Genomic DNA, 18,554 nt, shown 5'->3' with positions numbered 1-18,554 from the left:
TTTGGTCAGGAAATTTTATTTTAACACGCTAAAGCAGTAATGCTTTAGATGTTACTTAAGTGCCCCAGACAGGATTAACAAAATTAAATGTTTCTAAATTACAAATTTAGCTCCTGTAGGAGTCTCAGAAAAGAAACGGAAGAAAACAATCCCCCCTCCCAAAAGAAGTAAGACACACACACATTTTGAAGAAACCCCCATGTTTCATGCAGTGGTAGGCAAGATGTAAAAAGCCACCCAAATTCACAAATTTCTACACCAATCATCATCAGAAAAAAGTACTCCGAAGTCAATCTGTACATCCAAATGCTTTGGGAATCTACACCTACATTACATTATTTAATGTTATATACATTTGTTAAACAACCCCCTTGTTTTTATAATTTCTTATGTAAAACCTTCATTCAACCCCAAAAAAGATGTAAGACTAACTTGGGGGGCAGGGAGAAAAAAAATAATCATTTTAGACATTCAGTTAAAATGTAGTTTATCTAAATCTCAAAATGTTTAATAAAAACAAATATCTTCTCCATTTAACACTTTGCTTTCTAACTGTACAGTAAATTGCATCGTAGAGAGTACACCTCTATCTTCAGACTGTATCTTCTTTGGATGGAATTAAGATGTAACTGGTTAGTTTTAAGATAAATAAATGGGAAGTTGGTCCAACTATGATGACAGTAGATATATTACATGCAAAATTTAATATTTTTAATTCTCTCTTTTAAAAAAAGGATGCAGTTGAATAAAAAAAAAAAAACAGGTCAAAAGCAAACCCAGATTCAGTATATAAAAGTGTCCCACAATAGGTTGATGATAGGAGTAAAAATAAGAGACAAAAGTAATCTTTCTGGAACATCATTTTTCAATAACGTAGAAATACTAAGTGCCAGGAAGATTTCTATTTATGTAATTTTAGCATCCAAGTTTCCCTCTATTTAATTTTATTGGAACAAATGCTTTAAATAAACTATTTGTCCTCTTCACTGAAGAGAGCTGGTCTATCATCTTTAATGAGCTAGTTTTGGGGAAGATCAGCCATGTACTGTAGTAATGCCTACTGCATAAAATCCAAGCATTTGCTGTGAACAGTTGGAGAAAGCAGTCAGTAAGAACCTAGGATCAATGGAAACAGATGTTACTTTACGCCGTCCATGAAAGATAGACCCACAAAGTACCCAGTGTTAACGCCCAAATCTCTTCTTGCGCTTTTTTTGCTGTGCAAGTTCCACCCCTATTAAAGAGAAACTGATCCAAAGTTCCAGGTTTTCTTGTGTTGCTAGTCAATTTTCACATTAGTATAGATTTTTCGGACAAAGGCACTTGTTCCCATGTAACCAATTGCTCCTGTAAAGATAAAACGAGATGTTTTGAAATAAATACATGTAGTACAGTATCTATCATTTCTAAACACTAACTGCCCTCTGCTCTGGAAAGTGATTCATTTTTCAAGATAATGTCTTTAAGGTTAATATTCTCTCTGAACTTATTAAAATGGTATCATTTGTTTTGCAAATTGCCTGTTAACATCATATACCAAGTTTGACCTGATATATTTTTAGAGTTGAGTATCAATTATTACATATGTAATCAATAAGTATATAGATTGTTATATCTCTTATAAAACAAGAATACTTTGATATTGACAAAAACCTGTTACTAAAAATACACGTCTTTTTTTAAAGTTGGGCATATATTATTCTAGGTCATTAAACCAATACTAACATGTTCCCTAAACCATAGAAACCTTAGAGATAAGAAGTGACTGCAAATTCTCTTAGGAAGGACTGGAGACCATGGCTCAGTGGCATTTGCAGCTCTAGAGAACACATATATTCTTGACGGTTTCTTTTTTATGTTAAAATTGTAGACGCTGTGTAGTTTGTAGAATGGAAGACATATTTGAGCAAATGGGCAAGAGAGACATGTAAGTAGGTGGGAAGTTTTGAAATGTTTTTGAAAATTTAGCCTCAGATTGGGGCTCAAAACACCAGGAAGCAGGGGTACCATTTCTGTTTTGTTAAATGAAGTACATATTTCCAATGCTGCAGTGCTTGATACATAAGGTACCCGCAAAATATTTGTTGAATGAATAAGTGAACTGAATAGTTCTTTACTGCAAATACCAAGGGATCTTTATATTTATTTATTTATTTATTTTAACAATAGAGTCATTTTTTAAAGGATTTTATTTTATTTTTAGAGAGATGGGAAGGGAGGGAGAAAGAGAGGGAGAGAACCATCAGTGTGTGGTTGACTCTCAAGTAGCCCCCTCCGGGGACCTGGCCCACAACCCAAGCATGGGCCCTGACCGGGAATTGAACTGGTGACCCTTTGGTTCGCAGCCCACACTCAATCCACTGAGCCACACCAGCCAGGGCAGGATCTTTATCTTTAGTATAAGATAGCTGGTCATTTAAGTCATAGAGAAGATTCTCCTTGGATTTAGGAATTTAGCATCTAGTCCAATATTATTGAAAGTTTAAAAGTAAGTATTCCATGAGTTAATAATGATACACACACACACACACACACCCATATACCTAAATGGTTGCCTTTGAACTAACTTTTACACCAAATGTATACGCAAGGAAAGAAACAAGTCTATTCTGCTTTCCTATACATAACCGGACCTCAAGGTAACCAAACGGTTGATGGAAGAAGTTTCTCCTCACAGAATTATCCCAGATAATAAATACAAGAAGAACAACGAAATTAAAATATTATAACCACTAATGAGTTACTCGAGCTAGCAATAGTTACCAATGCTGCTAACACCTCACAAAGAGAGACAGCTAGACATTAAGTGCCTCGAAAGTTTAAAAACCACCTGTGCAATACTCTTAGGTAAGTATTCTTCAGTACGATCAAGCCAACAAATCTAACTACCACTTTAAAGGAAATATGAGGGGAATCACAGGGAGAAACATTAAATGACACCTCAGGGCTATCACCAGCAAAACCCAGAGTGTGGAAAACTCTATAGGAATTAAAGCAAACAAACCCAAAAAACCCAAGTTTCTTAAATAAATTGGAAGGGAAAAGAGAAGGAACATCAATAGATTAAAAGAGCCTTAAGACATGTTAACCAAGCACTGCGTGGGCCGTAACTTGATCTTGACCACAACAATCTGAATGAGAAGGAAAACGGGGACAGGTCAGGTAAATTCGAATACTGAGTATCTGAGCATATTAAGGAATTACATTTATATGTACATACTGAAATATTACTCTATATAATATATAAGTATACTTCAAGTATAGTTTATTTATGTATCAACATAATAGAATTATGTTCTAGAATTACACATAATATATTCTTATACAGAAATGTTTACAGTTGAAATGACATGACGTTCAGGATTCGTGTCAGAACAAAAGGGGGGTGGGTAGTGGGGAATATAAACACGACAGGATGGGCTGTGAGGTGTCACTGATACTAGGTGTGTTCGGCATATACGGACTCACTCTAGATATGCAGGTAACACAGACAGATAAATTGTCCCTCGTTTTGCATATATTTGAAAATTTCCCACAATTAAATATTAAAATTTCAAAAAGAAGCCCTCACCAAAACAAAGCAAACCTCCTTCTAGCTACTTCTGCAGCAGACGTTTATTTAATATGAATCAATTATATTACACTTCAAAATACTGATAATTCACTTTGAAATAGTTACTGGATATAAATTGTTACATGGTTAGGAAGATAATCTTCAAATTTTTAAAAAATGAACATGAATTCTTAGAGCATAAAAATATCTATAAAATTCTAACGAATCAAAAATCTAACTGGCATAATACTAGTCCAATAATCAAATCTAATTTCCCAGACTTATAAAACATTTTTCTCCTTTGAGAGGATATGCTTAAAAGCAAAACAGTATCAAATTAAGAGAATCATTTTGCCTAATCTTATGGGAGTACTTCAAGAATACGCTTATAAAAATATGACTTTATAAGAAAAAAATACTGAATATGCTCTGTAGAGAAGTAAATGTCTTGGGAATAATAGAGATACACTTTTAAAGTTGATTTTTTTTAACGCTAAAATGCTGTGCTCAAAATACAAAGACTGCAACAATCCATTTCCCACCTCGACATATCTATTTCCTTTTTCTACATTAAAAAAATCGACAAGTATTTTGCTTTCAATTACTTGTACATAACCTGACAAGTATGTATAATTCTGTATTGTGATGACATGTGAATCAGCCACAGCCTGAACTCTTCCTCCTCTGCCCTAAACTGATTAGCACCGAAGGCAAACACACTCATTAAAGAATAAAGACGGAGACACGGCCAGAACAACAGCGAGCTGTAAGTGTGCCGCGAGTTTCAGGCAGCCAAATGACATTTCAAAAGGAAAAGCAAGAAAACATTTTGGCTAAACTCATTCTATTTTCTTCATAAATGTCAAGATATTACCTCTGTAGTTCAAAGATCACATATCAAGAAAAAAATTCAACCCTCTAATCCCTTATTTCTATACCTCACTGAATGGTGGTGATAATCAAGAAACATCTACAATTGCACCAAGAGGCACTTAATGAGCAACTTCTGAAGGAAGGATGGCCGATAATACTAAAGGAACCTTCTGAGTGCCTAAAGATACACAAGGTGTTCCCCCACGACACAAATCTAGTTTCAACCTTCAAGTCCTACTCATCTTTCCCCCAAAGCTGGCTAGCTAATTAATTACCACAGAAAAAGGTTATCACAACAGCTATAAATAAAACATGTCATTGTAACACAGAGAGCTGTCTTCCCTTATAGCCTATGTATGGAATGAGTTTTACTACTTGACAGTAAAGCACATGTTTACTGATTTTAGAGAGAGGAAGGGAGAGAGAGAGAGAAACACCAATGTGACGGAGAAACAGCCACTGGTTTCCTCCCATATGCACCCTGACAGTAAGGGGATTGAACCTGTAACCTAGGCATGTGCCCTGACCGGGGATGGAATCCCCAACTTTTCGGTGTACAGGACGATGCTCCAACCAACTGAGCCACAGAGGCCAGGGCACAACAGATTCTTTTTGTTAACTGACACAAAACCTAATAGTTTCAGGTGTGCGACAGTTACATGATATATGTATATACTGTGAAATGATAACCACAATTCAAGTTACTATGCATCACCATACAGTTACAAATTTGGCTTTCTTATGAGAACTTTTAAGATCTAATCTCTTAGCAGCTTTCAAACACACAATACAGTATTACTAACTAGAGTCACCACACCGTACATTACATTCCCAGGACTTATTCATCATATTACTGCAAGTGTGTACCTTTTGACCACCTTCACCCACTTTGCCCACAGCCACACCTCAAATCTCTGAAAACCACCAATCTGCAGAAGAGATTCTTCTGACGAAGGAACAACAGCAATCCTGGTATACTAACAGGGTCCACAAATGTCATTACCAGGACCTAGCTTTTCACAAGATGATCACATCTGCCTTATTCTATTACCCACCCCGTAGCTAAAGGTGGAACTCTCAAACAAAACAAAACAAAACAAAAAAATGCCCTGACTGGTGTGGCTCAGTGGATTGAGTGCTGGCCTATGAACCAAAGGGTCACAGGTTCAATTCCCAGTCAGGGAACATAACTGGGTTGTGGGCCAGATCCCCAGTATGGGGCATGCAAGAGGCAACCAACACTGATGTTTCTCTCCCTCTCTCCCTCTAAAAATAAATAAATAAAATGTTTAAAAAAATGTCAATCATTTTTATTTTGACTCTGGAATTTATTTTGGTGTCCCTGATCAAACAACAGAGTGTCGTTTCTTAATTCCCCATTACTGTGTTTTTCTGATTCTGAAATACTCAAAGATTTACTCATGATATTCCAAGAATTTCAGAACTTACCACACATTATCCCCAAGGCTGTGCTAAATACCGCCATATATCCAAAGTAAAATGATGTTTGAAATAAGCCATACATCCTGAAATAAAACAAAATAACTACATATAGTATATTGATTTTTACTTTCAACCATAAAGCCTTAAATTCTAGTATTTAAATGACAAGTATAGTTTCCTAAATACAAAACAAGAAAATGTGTCAACTTACTTTGTTTTGAAAAAATAGTAGTAAAAGGAATACATGTAAACATAGATTGCAGTTGATGCAGCAGAGAGAAAACTTGTCCATTGCCTGGGGGGAAAAAATATCGCTCTTTTGAATGAATGGCACTGAAATGAGGGTTTTAAAATGCAAAGAATTTTATTTTAAACAATCCTTTAAAATTTTGTATCTTTAAAAACGAATGCATGTACTTTGCATTTAAATATGTCAATAAGGAGAGAGCCTAAGAACTGGAAGAAGAGATCCTGAATTTTGTCAGATTCCCTAGTATAAGTGACTTTAAATAACCACTTCCTTTTTCAGACCAGTCTCCTTGTGTTCAACATAGAGCAATGCTTCCTCATAAAGCTCTTTTCTTTCCACATCGAACACTTTGTAAAAATATTTCTAACATAGTAACCCTCATTAATACAAAAGAAATTGATACTATTTTTCATCATTTTATAACAGAAAATCATCATCTTTATCTTCATTTTCGTAACTGAAAAAATTCCCTATTCTATACCTTAAGTAACAAAGCGTTTATAGGTATCTTTTACTTCACTCGATATACTTCAAATGGAAACTTATTTTAAAATATTATGGTCCCGAGGTTCCTGCCGGAAACAAGCACTCACCACCTATAGTCCTCTGCATTTAGTAGGAAGTACGTGCACACGATGGTCACACAGACGGTCACGATGCACAGGATGACCAGCACCAGCATCATGAAGCCATAGACGTAATAGATCTTATATGCCCAGAAAGATGTGAAGATGAAATACCTAAATGAAATGCAAAAAAGACACAGTTTTCTCATCTTTACCGTGAAGCTCACCTTGCTCTTGCTAAGTTTCACATCTTAGTTCTCACTTAAATTTCAATATTTTTCTTTCGAGTAACTTCGAACAATTTCCCTTACCTTTTTTCATCCATTAAATACTCTAAAATGCTCTAAACATATTCTTGGATAATCTTTCAAGAACAATTTCTTTAGTGGGGTATGTATGTCTAAGGAAACTGAATAAATTAGAAGCTTGAAGTAAAATATGGAAAAACAAATGAAAATAGCAAGAAATTCGTATTTGTAAAATAAAGTCAATTCCCTCATTCTTTCATTTTTTCTCTAGATACAACACTACTCAAGCAATGTACTTTGTATTTTATACAATATCCTATTAAATAAAAAACGAGGTTTGATAGGGTAATGACGTACATACAGTTAGGGGGACCAAACCAAGACAAGAAAGTCTGAAGAAGCTTCACACCCACTTCAGAGGGCAGGAAGGGAAAGGGCGCTGGGGCTGCACACGGAGGTCCGGAGTGAGAAGAGAACACTGTCACCACCCAGCAACTCTGTAATGGCCGCGACCTTTACACGGAGTGGTCCATACTTTGCCCCCTAAGCCTACAGCCCTCAACACTATAGTTCTGCCTGTGTTTTGTATTTATATTAATTACACAACAGAAATGTTAAAAAAAGATTTTACACTAAGAAAAAGGCCCTTCATTCTAACGCTATTACCCAAATCATCATTCAATTAGAAAGGGTTTTCTAGCCTTTCTCTCGTTCTCTAGATGTTTGTTAGTTGATTTGTTCATCGTGCATTCTTTCAGGATACTTACAGAGTCCCTTCCACATATGAGGGAAGTGGTGAGAATACAATGGTGAAGGTGACATGGTCTCTACCCTCAAGGATATTACTGTTTAGCAGGGAACACCAGTAAAGGGGCCATCGCCATGCACCGTGACATGTGCTCTACCATTGCATCTAAGAGGGGCATCTTACCGCTCTGGCTGGGTGGGGCTTGGGGGGGAGGGTGAGAATAATCGAGTAAGGCATGTGGGGGACAGCCTGTGAGGGACAGGGGATAGAGGGAGCTAGAAGAATGCTCCAGGCATAGAAACAGCAAAGGCAAAGTCTCACAAATAAGAGAATTCACTGTATTTTGAAAAACTCAAAGGTCAGTATGGTTAGAACTTCAAATGAAGGGGTGAGTGCCAAGAGATGAGTTTGGAGAAGTGAACAGGACCATGTTACGGAGTGTGGACTTACCTCAATGAAAACGAGAAGTCTTTAGCAAAGAAGTGATATGATCAGATTGATACCTTAAAAAGATCACTTTGACTACCAAAAGGAGATTGGGTGTGAAGGAGGTCAGAACAGGGAAAGTTAAAGATAGCAGAACGGCTGCTAACGGGACCGGGACCGCGGAAGCAGGGAGAGTTGTGAATCGCAGGAAGGAAGAGATGTGAATCGGAAGGAACCGAGGACGGGAGAATGGAAGATAGTAGGGGGTCAAGTCAGGGCGAGGACACACAGCAGTACCAGGACGAAAGGACAGAAGCTGTTCCTGAACTGGCTTTCTTAAACCAGGAGCTGAAGTGACACACGCTCCAACCCAATCCCTCTGCAAGGTACTAACACCCACAGCTGGGAGGTGGCCACCAGCAGCTTGCCCAAACCTATGTCAGCTGTACTTGTTAGTGTAATTAGACAAGTTAATTACATTTCACGGAAACCAAGAAACAAACAGAAGAGTAAAAAGGATGTGTTATTTCTATAAAAATTATTGTGAATGCTTTGGAAAACTTCAATAAGGTGAATTACTAAAAAAATGAAAGTTCCAAAACTAGGTGTGGGTGAGATGGCTATAAAAGACTGAAGGGTAAGTGTTCAAATCTAGAAGGACTTCAGACAGGTCTTTATGTTCTTGCTCCACCTTAAAAAGACTAGAAAACACCGAAGATGTATTGTCAATGTCAAAGGAAAAATGATGGAAACAGCAACTAGACACAAATCAAAGACCTTGGCTTTAAATATTTTTAAAAATCAGTGAAGAATGTACCTTTAGTTGTTTTGTTAAAATAAAATGTTAAAAATAAAATGTTGTGTATGTATCTGTTTTAGTAATTGCCTTATACGAGCCAACTTTTTCAATTAACCAACTATCAGATCCAATCATGTCTGTTAAGGAGGCATCCACTGTACAGGGGAGAATCAGCAGTGGGGCACCTGGAAGGAAATGTGTTGAGGAATTCTGAGCAGTTACAATGACTGGCATTTCATGGGCAGGGGCCAGAGATGTATGACTGCAGTTCTTGACAAACTCCCACGCAAAGAACTGTCTTGCCTAAGACGTCAGAGAATTCCCATCAAGAAGCACTGGAACACAGGCTGAGAAAAGAAAGGCTGACATCTGCGGTGGTAACCAAGGATGCAGTTGTGAAGCACGGTAACTGGCACAGGGTGGCACACCTCCCTCCCCCAAACACATACACATTTCCCAGCACTCCTGCAGGTCTGTATGGAGGGAAACTAGGAATGGTTATGCATCCAAAGACATCAGGATAAAATGCATGCTTTGATTTCTACGAATTCCTGTAAAATGAGAGAGATCTAGAACATAATGCAAAAAAGTGTAAAATTCACCTGAATATTTAAGAACAGAGCAGCAAACTACTTTTAGAAAGACATACAGACCCCCTTTCTGGAAGCCATGGAACTAGCAGACTAACTGTTAGATGCTTTCCCATCCTACTCTAATTCCTAAATTCTCTAATTACAATTAAATCCCTCAAAGCATAAATACATTGCCAAAACTTACATTTCAATGAAGATTGAGCCAAAAGGTAAAATCCCTCCCAGGCAAACAATAACTGCTGGCTCCATAAACCTGGAAAACATTAAAATTAACAGTAAAGTTCTAGCATGATTTGATTTTGTTTTATCATATAAATCCTGACATAGAAAGCAGATGCTTGATACTTAAAAACAATTTAAAGGATAGAAACAAATCAGTAAAAGAAATTAAAATCCAAGGAGGCACAACACAGAGGTGGGACTTCAAATTAATCCTAGAATATAGTCAAAAATTCATTCCAGCATTAAAAGCTGAGGTAAGAATTTGGGGAATACAAATTCTTGCCAGTGGCAGAACTCAAAAAAGACTGAGTGTCTGCTTGTTTCTACATCTCTCCATAACTTCTAAGAACTTTACAGGCCTTTATACTTACAGAAAACAAGAGAGAAATAAAATGTCTTGAGACCCCTATCTGAATAATGTCTCCCAAACTGTGGCCTTGCCCTTTCTGTGCTCACTCTCTCATTGGTTCAGGAATTCCTTTTGCTATGGATTACACAGTTAGGATAGTATGAGTTCTGAGTTACAATGGAGCAAAAGAATGAAAAAAAAAAATAGATTTCAAACTTTATTCATTCAACAAACACGTACTAACTGCAACTGGTAATTCTCTACCTGGAATGCCTTACCTTGTCTCATACTTCTCTGCAAGTGCCGGCTCAAGTGTCTCCCTGTAAAGCCTTCTCTAAATCTCCCAGGAAGAGGTGGGTCGTTCCCCCATTCTTCCATTACCTCTGAACGTTACTCCATCACGACACTTACCACACTACACTGTCACTGTCTAATTACATACATATCACACTTCACTGGATCACAAACGCTGGCAGGCAGAGCTATTCATCTATCTCCATCCAGGGCCCAGCACTGTGTCCGGCACAGAGAAGGAAGGCACTAAACTACTATCTCTGGAATGAACAAACTGAAGAACCGAGAGAAAAAAATCAAAGAATTTAAGAGCTGGGGGAAAAAACCTTAAAAATCATTTTAGTCTTCTTTCCTCATTTTATAGAAAGTCAAGACCTACAGAGGTTAAAAATGCATGCCCAATGTGACACAGTGAGAGCCAGATCCAGGACTCAGACGCTGGCTCCCACGTGTCCCTATAAAGCAAATGAAGACACAAGCCTTCCTACACCTAACTGTGACACATGTTGTTGCGCCTCCCTCTCCCTCTCCGGCGCTGGTGACCTAGAGGGACTGTGGTTATTTCTGACTATGCTTTTCCCATCAACTTATTCTCCTCAGTAGTAGGTGAAGATGAGGATAGCAACAGGCCGTAACAATCACATTTGAAAAATATAGTTGAATTTAAAAAACAGACTACAAAATTCTCATAAGACCAATCTAAGAAAAGAATATGAACAATTTCTAAGACTAGGACAGATCGTTCTCCTTTCTATAGGGGCTATTTTATTCAGCCTCAATTTCTATACGTGTCTACATACCTCCAAGTCTACAAAAGACTATATAAGTATCTGAACATAAGTTACATTTATAATGTCGTTACATATCTGGGAACAGAGGCCTTGATATATATCCCTTATTATGAACATGTAGAATCTAATGGGTAGCTACTCTTATGAGATGAGGAATGTAAGAAATGTACAGCAAGACTGTTCTGTTTCTGTCTGCAGGTAAGGGCTAGGAAAAAATGCAGAAGAGAATGAATCAATTTAATAAATATTAAATTTAGTAGTTATTAAATATTCAACTTACTAATTTTAAGACAGTATATATATATATATACATACACATATATATACATACACACCTTGAGTTCCCATTCTGCTCAAATTTGAATTACAAGAATTAGAAATATAAACCTATTAATGACATCTCCTTTTATTTCCAAAATTTGAAAAAATACAAATCATCTCAAATTAAAAATCCATCAGGAATCAAAAATTAAAAGCTGAATGGCCAAATAAACTGTAAACTATATTTACATGGTGGCAATAAGAGTCTCTTCACCTGTTAAACAGAAATACTTGTCATCTTTTGTCAGGATTCATCTTGAGTTACAGCAGGTCCTCAAGAACGTATTTCGTGCACAAAATGTGACTATTTATTCTATACTATCCCGGAAGTGAAGATAAAGATGGCAAGTCAGTAAATAACAACTGGTCTCAACCCTAATTAATCTCTAAAATGGCAGGATGTATATGGCTATAAATGTGTGTCAGCATTGTTTAGACTAATAAAATTTCTGGAAAGGAAAATCAAATTATAAAAAATGAGGAACTGACAAACTTTTTTTGTAAAGGTTCAGTAGTAACTACTTGAGACTTTGCAGGCGATATGGTCTCAGACATAACTACTCAACTCTAATGCTGCATTGTAGAAGCAATCACAGAAAATATGTGAACAGGCATGTTCCCACAAAACCTCTTTAAATAAGAACAGCAGCAGGTCAAACTTGGCCTATACGCTGCAGTTAAAAATGGATGCGGCTTTAGTTCTCACCCACCTCTACATACAAGTGTACTTATCAAAGCATTTGACTTATCTGTAAATGGCACCAATATTCAGAAAGTGAAGTCAGGATAAAATTTATTACTACTTCTAACAATACAAGTTGAAAAAAACCACAAAGAAAAATTCTTACGTTAAAACTTAAGAGAGTCATTCTTATAAATGTATGACGATTCTAAAAGTTACGTATATATAACAGCCTTAAGAAAGTCTATGTTGTGAGAAACAGTCACGTGAGATTCGCGTTCTTTACCATTTTTTCTCCGGTATGGGACGAGGCACAGCATTGACACGACAAGGGAAGTTGGGCTGACCTGACAGATTTCGGCCAAGTATTGTACCAACGAGGTTTAGAGGAAGAATAACAAAAAAACAGATGCAACAAACGGCCACCTGTAAATTAAATTAAAATGTGTGTGATTACGCAGAACGATAACATTAATAAAAATAAATAAAAGGGACACTTAAAAATTTAAACACAATTGGATCACAAAAGAAAACGTTTAGGTTCAATATGGGTTAAAATTGTACAAGATATACACTAATAAAAATAGGAAAAGAATGTGCTTTAAAATATTAGTATTGAACTAAACATAAGTTGAAGTGTTCCTACTTCCTCGTTTTCCCTATTCTTCCATACTGGTTCTGCTACAGTCCTTCTCTCTCATCCTTCACTTTTCAGCTGTCATTCTTTTAACTTTAGCTTTCCTCATTATAATCAATTTATTTACTTAGCCACACTTTATTGAGCTCCTAGTATGCACAAAGAGCTTTATATATGTTATTTCACGATTTTACAAAGGAAGAAAATGAGACTTAGAGAGACTAAGTAACAGCCATGATCTCACAGGCTAGCAGGCAGCCAGACTAAAAAAATTTCAGTTCAGATCTGCCTGTCTCAAAGACCATGCTCATTTCTGTTCTGGACTGCCTTAGATTTTTAACAACAGAAGTGCAGCTCTATGTCTTACATATGTGTCATTACTAAAATAATGTGAATATTTTTCTATTAGTAATTCCAAGTCTAAAGTTATAAGGAAGGCCATGTCAAGATTCTAGAACCAAAGTAGTCAGTTGGGAAAATACTTATTTTTGTGGCATTTTTTTCTCTACATAAATCTGGGTACAGAAGGAATCAAACTCAAATGCTTTGCAAGCCAGCATCTGGTTAAGATCATTTCACTCTGAACTTCTGAAAAATGAAGTAGGATTCTATCACCTCTAAGATCTCTTTCAATTATACATTTTGGAGTTCTAATAAACAGAAAGTAAAAGTGAGAAAAAAAGGGTAATGAAAACTGATGAAATAAGAGAAATGAAGAACAGTTAATAAAGGAACCTATAAACAGCCTCTTCGAGACATTGTTAACTGCTTATCATTTGTTTTTTTCCTTTTCTTTGTCTGACTTTTTAAATATAAGATTAAAAAATGTGAGCAGTTTGTTAGAAACTATTAGTGACTACACTGTGAAAGCAATTTTCTATTCCTTTATGCTCAAGTTCTGGATGAGTTTTCTTGAAGAATACTCTGAAATTGCAAGGGAAGCTGTTTAAAAAAAAAGTCACAGGGAACTAAATCATCCGTGAAGTCAGAATTTTTCTCAATACTGATATTCAACCAAATAAACTGGTTACTGACGAAGATAGGACTGAACCATTATACCCCTTGATATTAGATTTGTATTCATCACAACTTTATTGCTCTCACAGATTTAAAATGTTAAAATATTGAATTTACAAAATTTATTTATACTAATAGAATCACGCTCGTATCTCTTTTCTGTATTTTGCTTCCATATCAAGATTTTATTTTAAAATTACATTTAGCAGCTAAGAGTTCAAAAACCATTAGTCCAATGCACTGGTGAAAACTCTGGAAAGCAAACCAATATGGGTCCTCCCCCAGCCTGCAGTTCATGGACCAATGGAGAGTGAAAACAGGCAGTGGGGAGAGGGAAGACTGACTCCCACATCTGCACAAGACCCACTTACAAACAAGCACTGCCCATCAGTACTTAAAAACCCACAGAGGTACCAACTGGTCAACTCGTCTCAGTCTCGGTCACAAACCAACAATGCGGCTATTACTCACTCTAGCTTTGCTTCCAGACTGGCCTTTTGGGAAATCTGTAGTGGGCATAGGGCAGAAAGGGGAAAAGCAGCCTGAAATAGACTATTTTTGAATGCTAAAGGATATAAATTTTATTTAGGGTTATAGGCAGTAACTGCTCATAGGTAAGGTGACTCTCAGGAAATACACCTTGTCAGCCATCATGCTTACACACTTCTTCAACACCTGCTCAGAGCAGACAATTTTATCATCCACTTCTAGCTCATACATTTTTATGACTTTATATAAAAATGATTTAGCTTCAACTTAACTGACAATAGTATCTAATAATCATGGCACCGCCAACTCAAGACACAAATACCTGTAAGAAGTGTACTTCATCAGATATTTTCCACATGTTAATAAATAACTCGAATTCTGTTTCTTGGATCATTTCAGTACTTTAATAGAAGAAACACTGGATCTGAAGTTAAAAACTTATTCTATGTTTTCATTTTCTTTGAATAGATACTCAGGAGAATTGCTGGATCATATGTTAGTGTTATTTTTAATTTCCTGAGGAACCTCCATACTGTTTTCCACAGTGGGTGAAGCTAGCATTATCCTGATATCAAAACCAACAATAAAGATACTACAAGAAAAATATAGTCTCTCATAAATATTGTCTCTCATAAATATAGATGCAACCCCCCCCACAAATTTTAACAAATAAAATCCAAAAATATATAAAATGGATAATACATCATAACAAAGTGAGGATTATCAAAGGAATGAATGCAAGATTGGGTTAAGATTCAAAAATCAATCAATGCAATTCACATTACCAGAACTCCCTGCCCCCAAATCATAGATCACCTCAAAGGATGCAGGAAAAGCCATTCACAATGTTAAAAACCTCAGCACACTAGGATTAGAAGGGAACTTTCATGAAGGGCATCTAAGAAACAAAACCACCTTTTACTTGAGGACACAAGCCTGAATACCGCTCTAAGTCAATATTAGCAGGGACTAAGTCAAGGATGTGTGCTCTCTCTGCTTCTATGCAACACTGTGTGGAAGGAGGTTCCAGCCAGCACAACTAAGTAAGAAAAAGAAGCAAAAGGCATACACAGGTGGGGAGAGGAGAGTGGGGGGTGGGGGGGGGGAGGTAAAAATGGAGAGAGTGTACTTGAACGACAATTGAAAAAATAATAATACAAAAAAAATTTTTACAAAAGGCTATTAATATTAAAAAAGATTAAAAGGCAGAAGAAGTAACTTTTTTATTCACAGGTAACAATTTATATTAAAAAATCTTTAGGAAATCTACAAAAAATTAGAACTAATAAGTGAGTTTAGTAAAGCTGTAGGATGCAAAGCCAATATACAAAAATCAATTGTTTTTCTATACACTAGCAACAATCAATTAGAATTTGAAATGAAAAAAATACCACTTACAAAAGCCATAAAAACATGAAATTCTTAAAGTTGACAGAAGATATATAAAACCTAAACACTAAAATCTATAAAATGTTGCAGAGAAGTTGTGTTCATTAATCAAAAGACTTTCAGTATTACTAAGATGTCAATTCTTCCCAAACTGACCTATAGACTCAATACAATCCCAATCAAAATCCCAGCAGGCTTTTTGTAGAAATTAACAATTTGATTCTAAACTCTATATGGACATGCAAAGAACCTAAAAAAAATCCAAACAACTCTGCAAAAGAAGAATGAGTTCAAGACTTACAACTGTAAACAGGACAGTGTGGTACCGGCATAAAAACAGAACAAATCATTCAACAAAACAGAACAGAATCCAGAAATAGATCCACACTTACGGTCAACTGATTATCAACAAAAGTGCTAAGGCAACTCAGTGGAGAAAAGGTAATCTTTTTAACAAATGGTGCTGGAACAGCTGAACAGCCATAAACAAAATAAAACCCTTGATCCTTCACTCACACTATATACAAAATTAACCAAAAATGGATCAGAGACCTATAACCATAAAATTTCTAACAGAAAACATACAAAGAAAGCTTACTGATCTTTGGTTTAGCAAAAGATTTCTTAAATAGCACAGAAAAGTATGAACTATAAGAGAATCAATAAATCAGACCTCAAAGTTAGTAATTTGGTCTTCAAAGGACAGTCAATAGAATAAAAGAACAAGCCACACAATGGGAGAATACACTTGCAAAGTATGTATAAGACAAAAGGACTTACAACTACAATATATTGAAAACTCTTATCACTCAATAAGATAATCTATTAAAATATTGGCAAAAGTTTTGAACATTCAGTAAATATATGGATGGCAAAAAAACACACAAAAATATGTTCAATATGATTAGTCATAAGAGGAATGCAAATTAAAACCACAATGAGACACCACTACATATCCACCAGAATGGCTCAAATTAAAAAGACTGACCATATCAAGTGCTAGAGAGAACATGGAGCAACTAGAACTCTTCCATAGTGCTAGTGGAAATGTAAAATAATAAAACCACTTCAGAAAAATATGGCAGTTTCTTGAAAAGTTAAACTATCATATGACCCAGCCATTCCACTGCAGTTATTTATCCAAAAGAACTCAAACATATGTCTACACAAAGACCTGTCCATGAGTACGCACAGCAGGATATAATAGCCCCAAAACTGGAAACCCCCCAAACGTGCATTATTGTGTTATATCCACACAACAGAATCCTAATGAGCAATACAAATTAACAAACTACTAATATACGCAATATCAGGACATCTTAAAATAATTATGAGTGAAAAAGACAAAAAAAAGAACTTATTGCGCGTTTCTATTTATATGAAATTCTAGGTAATGCCAACTAATCTATAGTGACAGAGAGCAGACTGGTGGTTACCAGAGAATGGGGAGGGGAAGGTCAGAGGAGGAAAAAAGGGACCATTTCATGGCAAAGGTACCCAATGAAACTGCTGGATTTGATAAATACCTTCTTTTTTATTGTGATGATGGTTTCCCATCTTAAAACTCATCAAATTGTATACTTTAAACAATTTGCCGTATGTTAATTATACCTCAAACTTTAATACATACAAACAAAACATATAGACCAAAAAAAAAAAGGGCACAAAACATTCTCCAAAGGCTGCGTGTCACTCTCAGAATAAAGCTAGAAGTACTTTTGGCACAAGGGAAAGAAAAAAGATTAAAAAACAAAGTCCATCATCACTACCACCAGCACCACAACAAAGAAAATGTGATTTTTCTCAATTACTACTGAGTCCTGGTTTTTTCCTCTATAAAACAGGGATGATGCATTTATCACTAACTCTGCCTATTGCTTTGGGTTTTGTAAACTACGAAGTGCTGTGCAAACATATCCGTCCTTCTAATTCACCTTGTTGGATCTGGCACATCACTTTGGTCAGCTAAGTCTGTTTTAGATGCTGTCTCCATCATCCCATATTACTAGCTTCCTCCCCAGTCCCCTGTCCTTTCAATTTAATCATCAGATCATTATGCCTTTACTCATTAACTATTATTTGAATAGGTCCAAGTCAAGAATATCTGTCTCATTCTACTAAAAAATAGTATGTGACATATTATGGGTAACATCATCCCAATATTTTAATTCTGTAATTATTTAGTTACAGTCCAACAAGATGTAATACTCTATCTATAACCCTTCATTCTTCCAGCCTACCAAAGCCTACCAAAAAGGAGAAATTAAGTTGTCCTAGCATTTTTACTTTACCAAATCTGTAATGCCTGTGTATAATGCACACATTTTTTTGCCTAAATTTTTGAGAGAAAAATAAGGGTGTGCTTTATACATGGGTAGTACCTGAAATAATTTGTGTCTGTTCCTGTGTTTTGTAATTATTTGTTACATAAAATTTCTCGTATCATAGTATGTGCAAAAATAAATGCTAAAATTCCTTTATAATACAAAAAACAAGTATCTAAATATACATGGATAAAAAAATTGAGTTAAAAAATTTAAACAAAATTTTTTCCTTCCTGAAAGTTTGGGCCAAAAATCTGGGTGTGCTTTATACACAGAAAATAGAGTAATTTTCAAAAACATTCCTTACTGAAAAGTTATTAAAGACTCAGTAAAAATGTATACGCAGGTGTCTACGGAAAACCTGGCCTAGACTATAAAACAACCAAAATCATCTGGAATTTCTGTGAACTATTCAGTAACTCCCACATAATATAGAAAGAAAACCAAAGCAAGATTAAAATTCAGAAAGAGATAGGGGTCCCAGCTGCAGTTCTGCTATTAACCATCTGGAAGACCCTGACCAAGTTCTTTAGCCTGTCT

At 35.9% G+C, this 18,554-nt stretch overlaps 1 protein-coding gene across 2 annotated transcripts in view; it reads right to left on the bottom strand.

The window, feature by feature from the left end:
- Positions 1–18,554, bottom strand: part of TM9SF3 (transmembrane 9 superfamily member 3) — a 57,695-nt gene continuing 39,141 nt past the window's right edge. For both annotated transcript variants that reach the window (XM_024563232.4, XM_045197474.3), the window contains 6 exons: positions 12,445–12,584; positions 9,684–9,752; positions 6,713–6,859; positions 6,081–6,164; positions 5,876–5,952; positions 1–1,347 (listed from right to left, as the gene is read on the bottom strand). In XM_024563232.4, coding sequence (XP_024419000.4) covers positions 1,280–1,347; positions 5,876–5,952; positions 6,081–6,164; positions 6,713–6,859; positions 9,684–9,752; positions 12,445–12,584 — 585 coding nt within the window. In that variant the 3' untranslated portion in view covers positions 1–1,279. The remainder of the gene's footprint in view (positions 1,348–5,875; positions 5,953–6,080; positions 6,165–6,712; positions 6,860–9,683; positions 9,753–12,444; positions 12,585–18,554) is intronic.

Source organism: Desmodus rotundus, chromosome 4 (assembly GCF_022682495.2).
Source record: "Desmodus rotundus isolate HL8 chromosome 4, HLdesRot8A.1, whole genome shotgun sequence".
NCBI classification, from domain to species: Eukaryota; Metazoa; Chordata; class Mammalia; order Chiroptera; family Phyllostomidae; genus Desmodus; species Desmodus rotundus.
The sequence above is the reverse complement of the archived record's forward strand: the minus strand, read 5'-3'. Positions and strand labels throughout refer to the sequence as shown.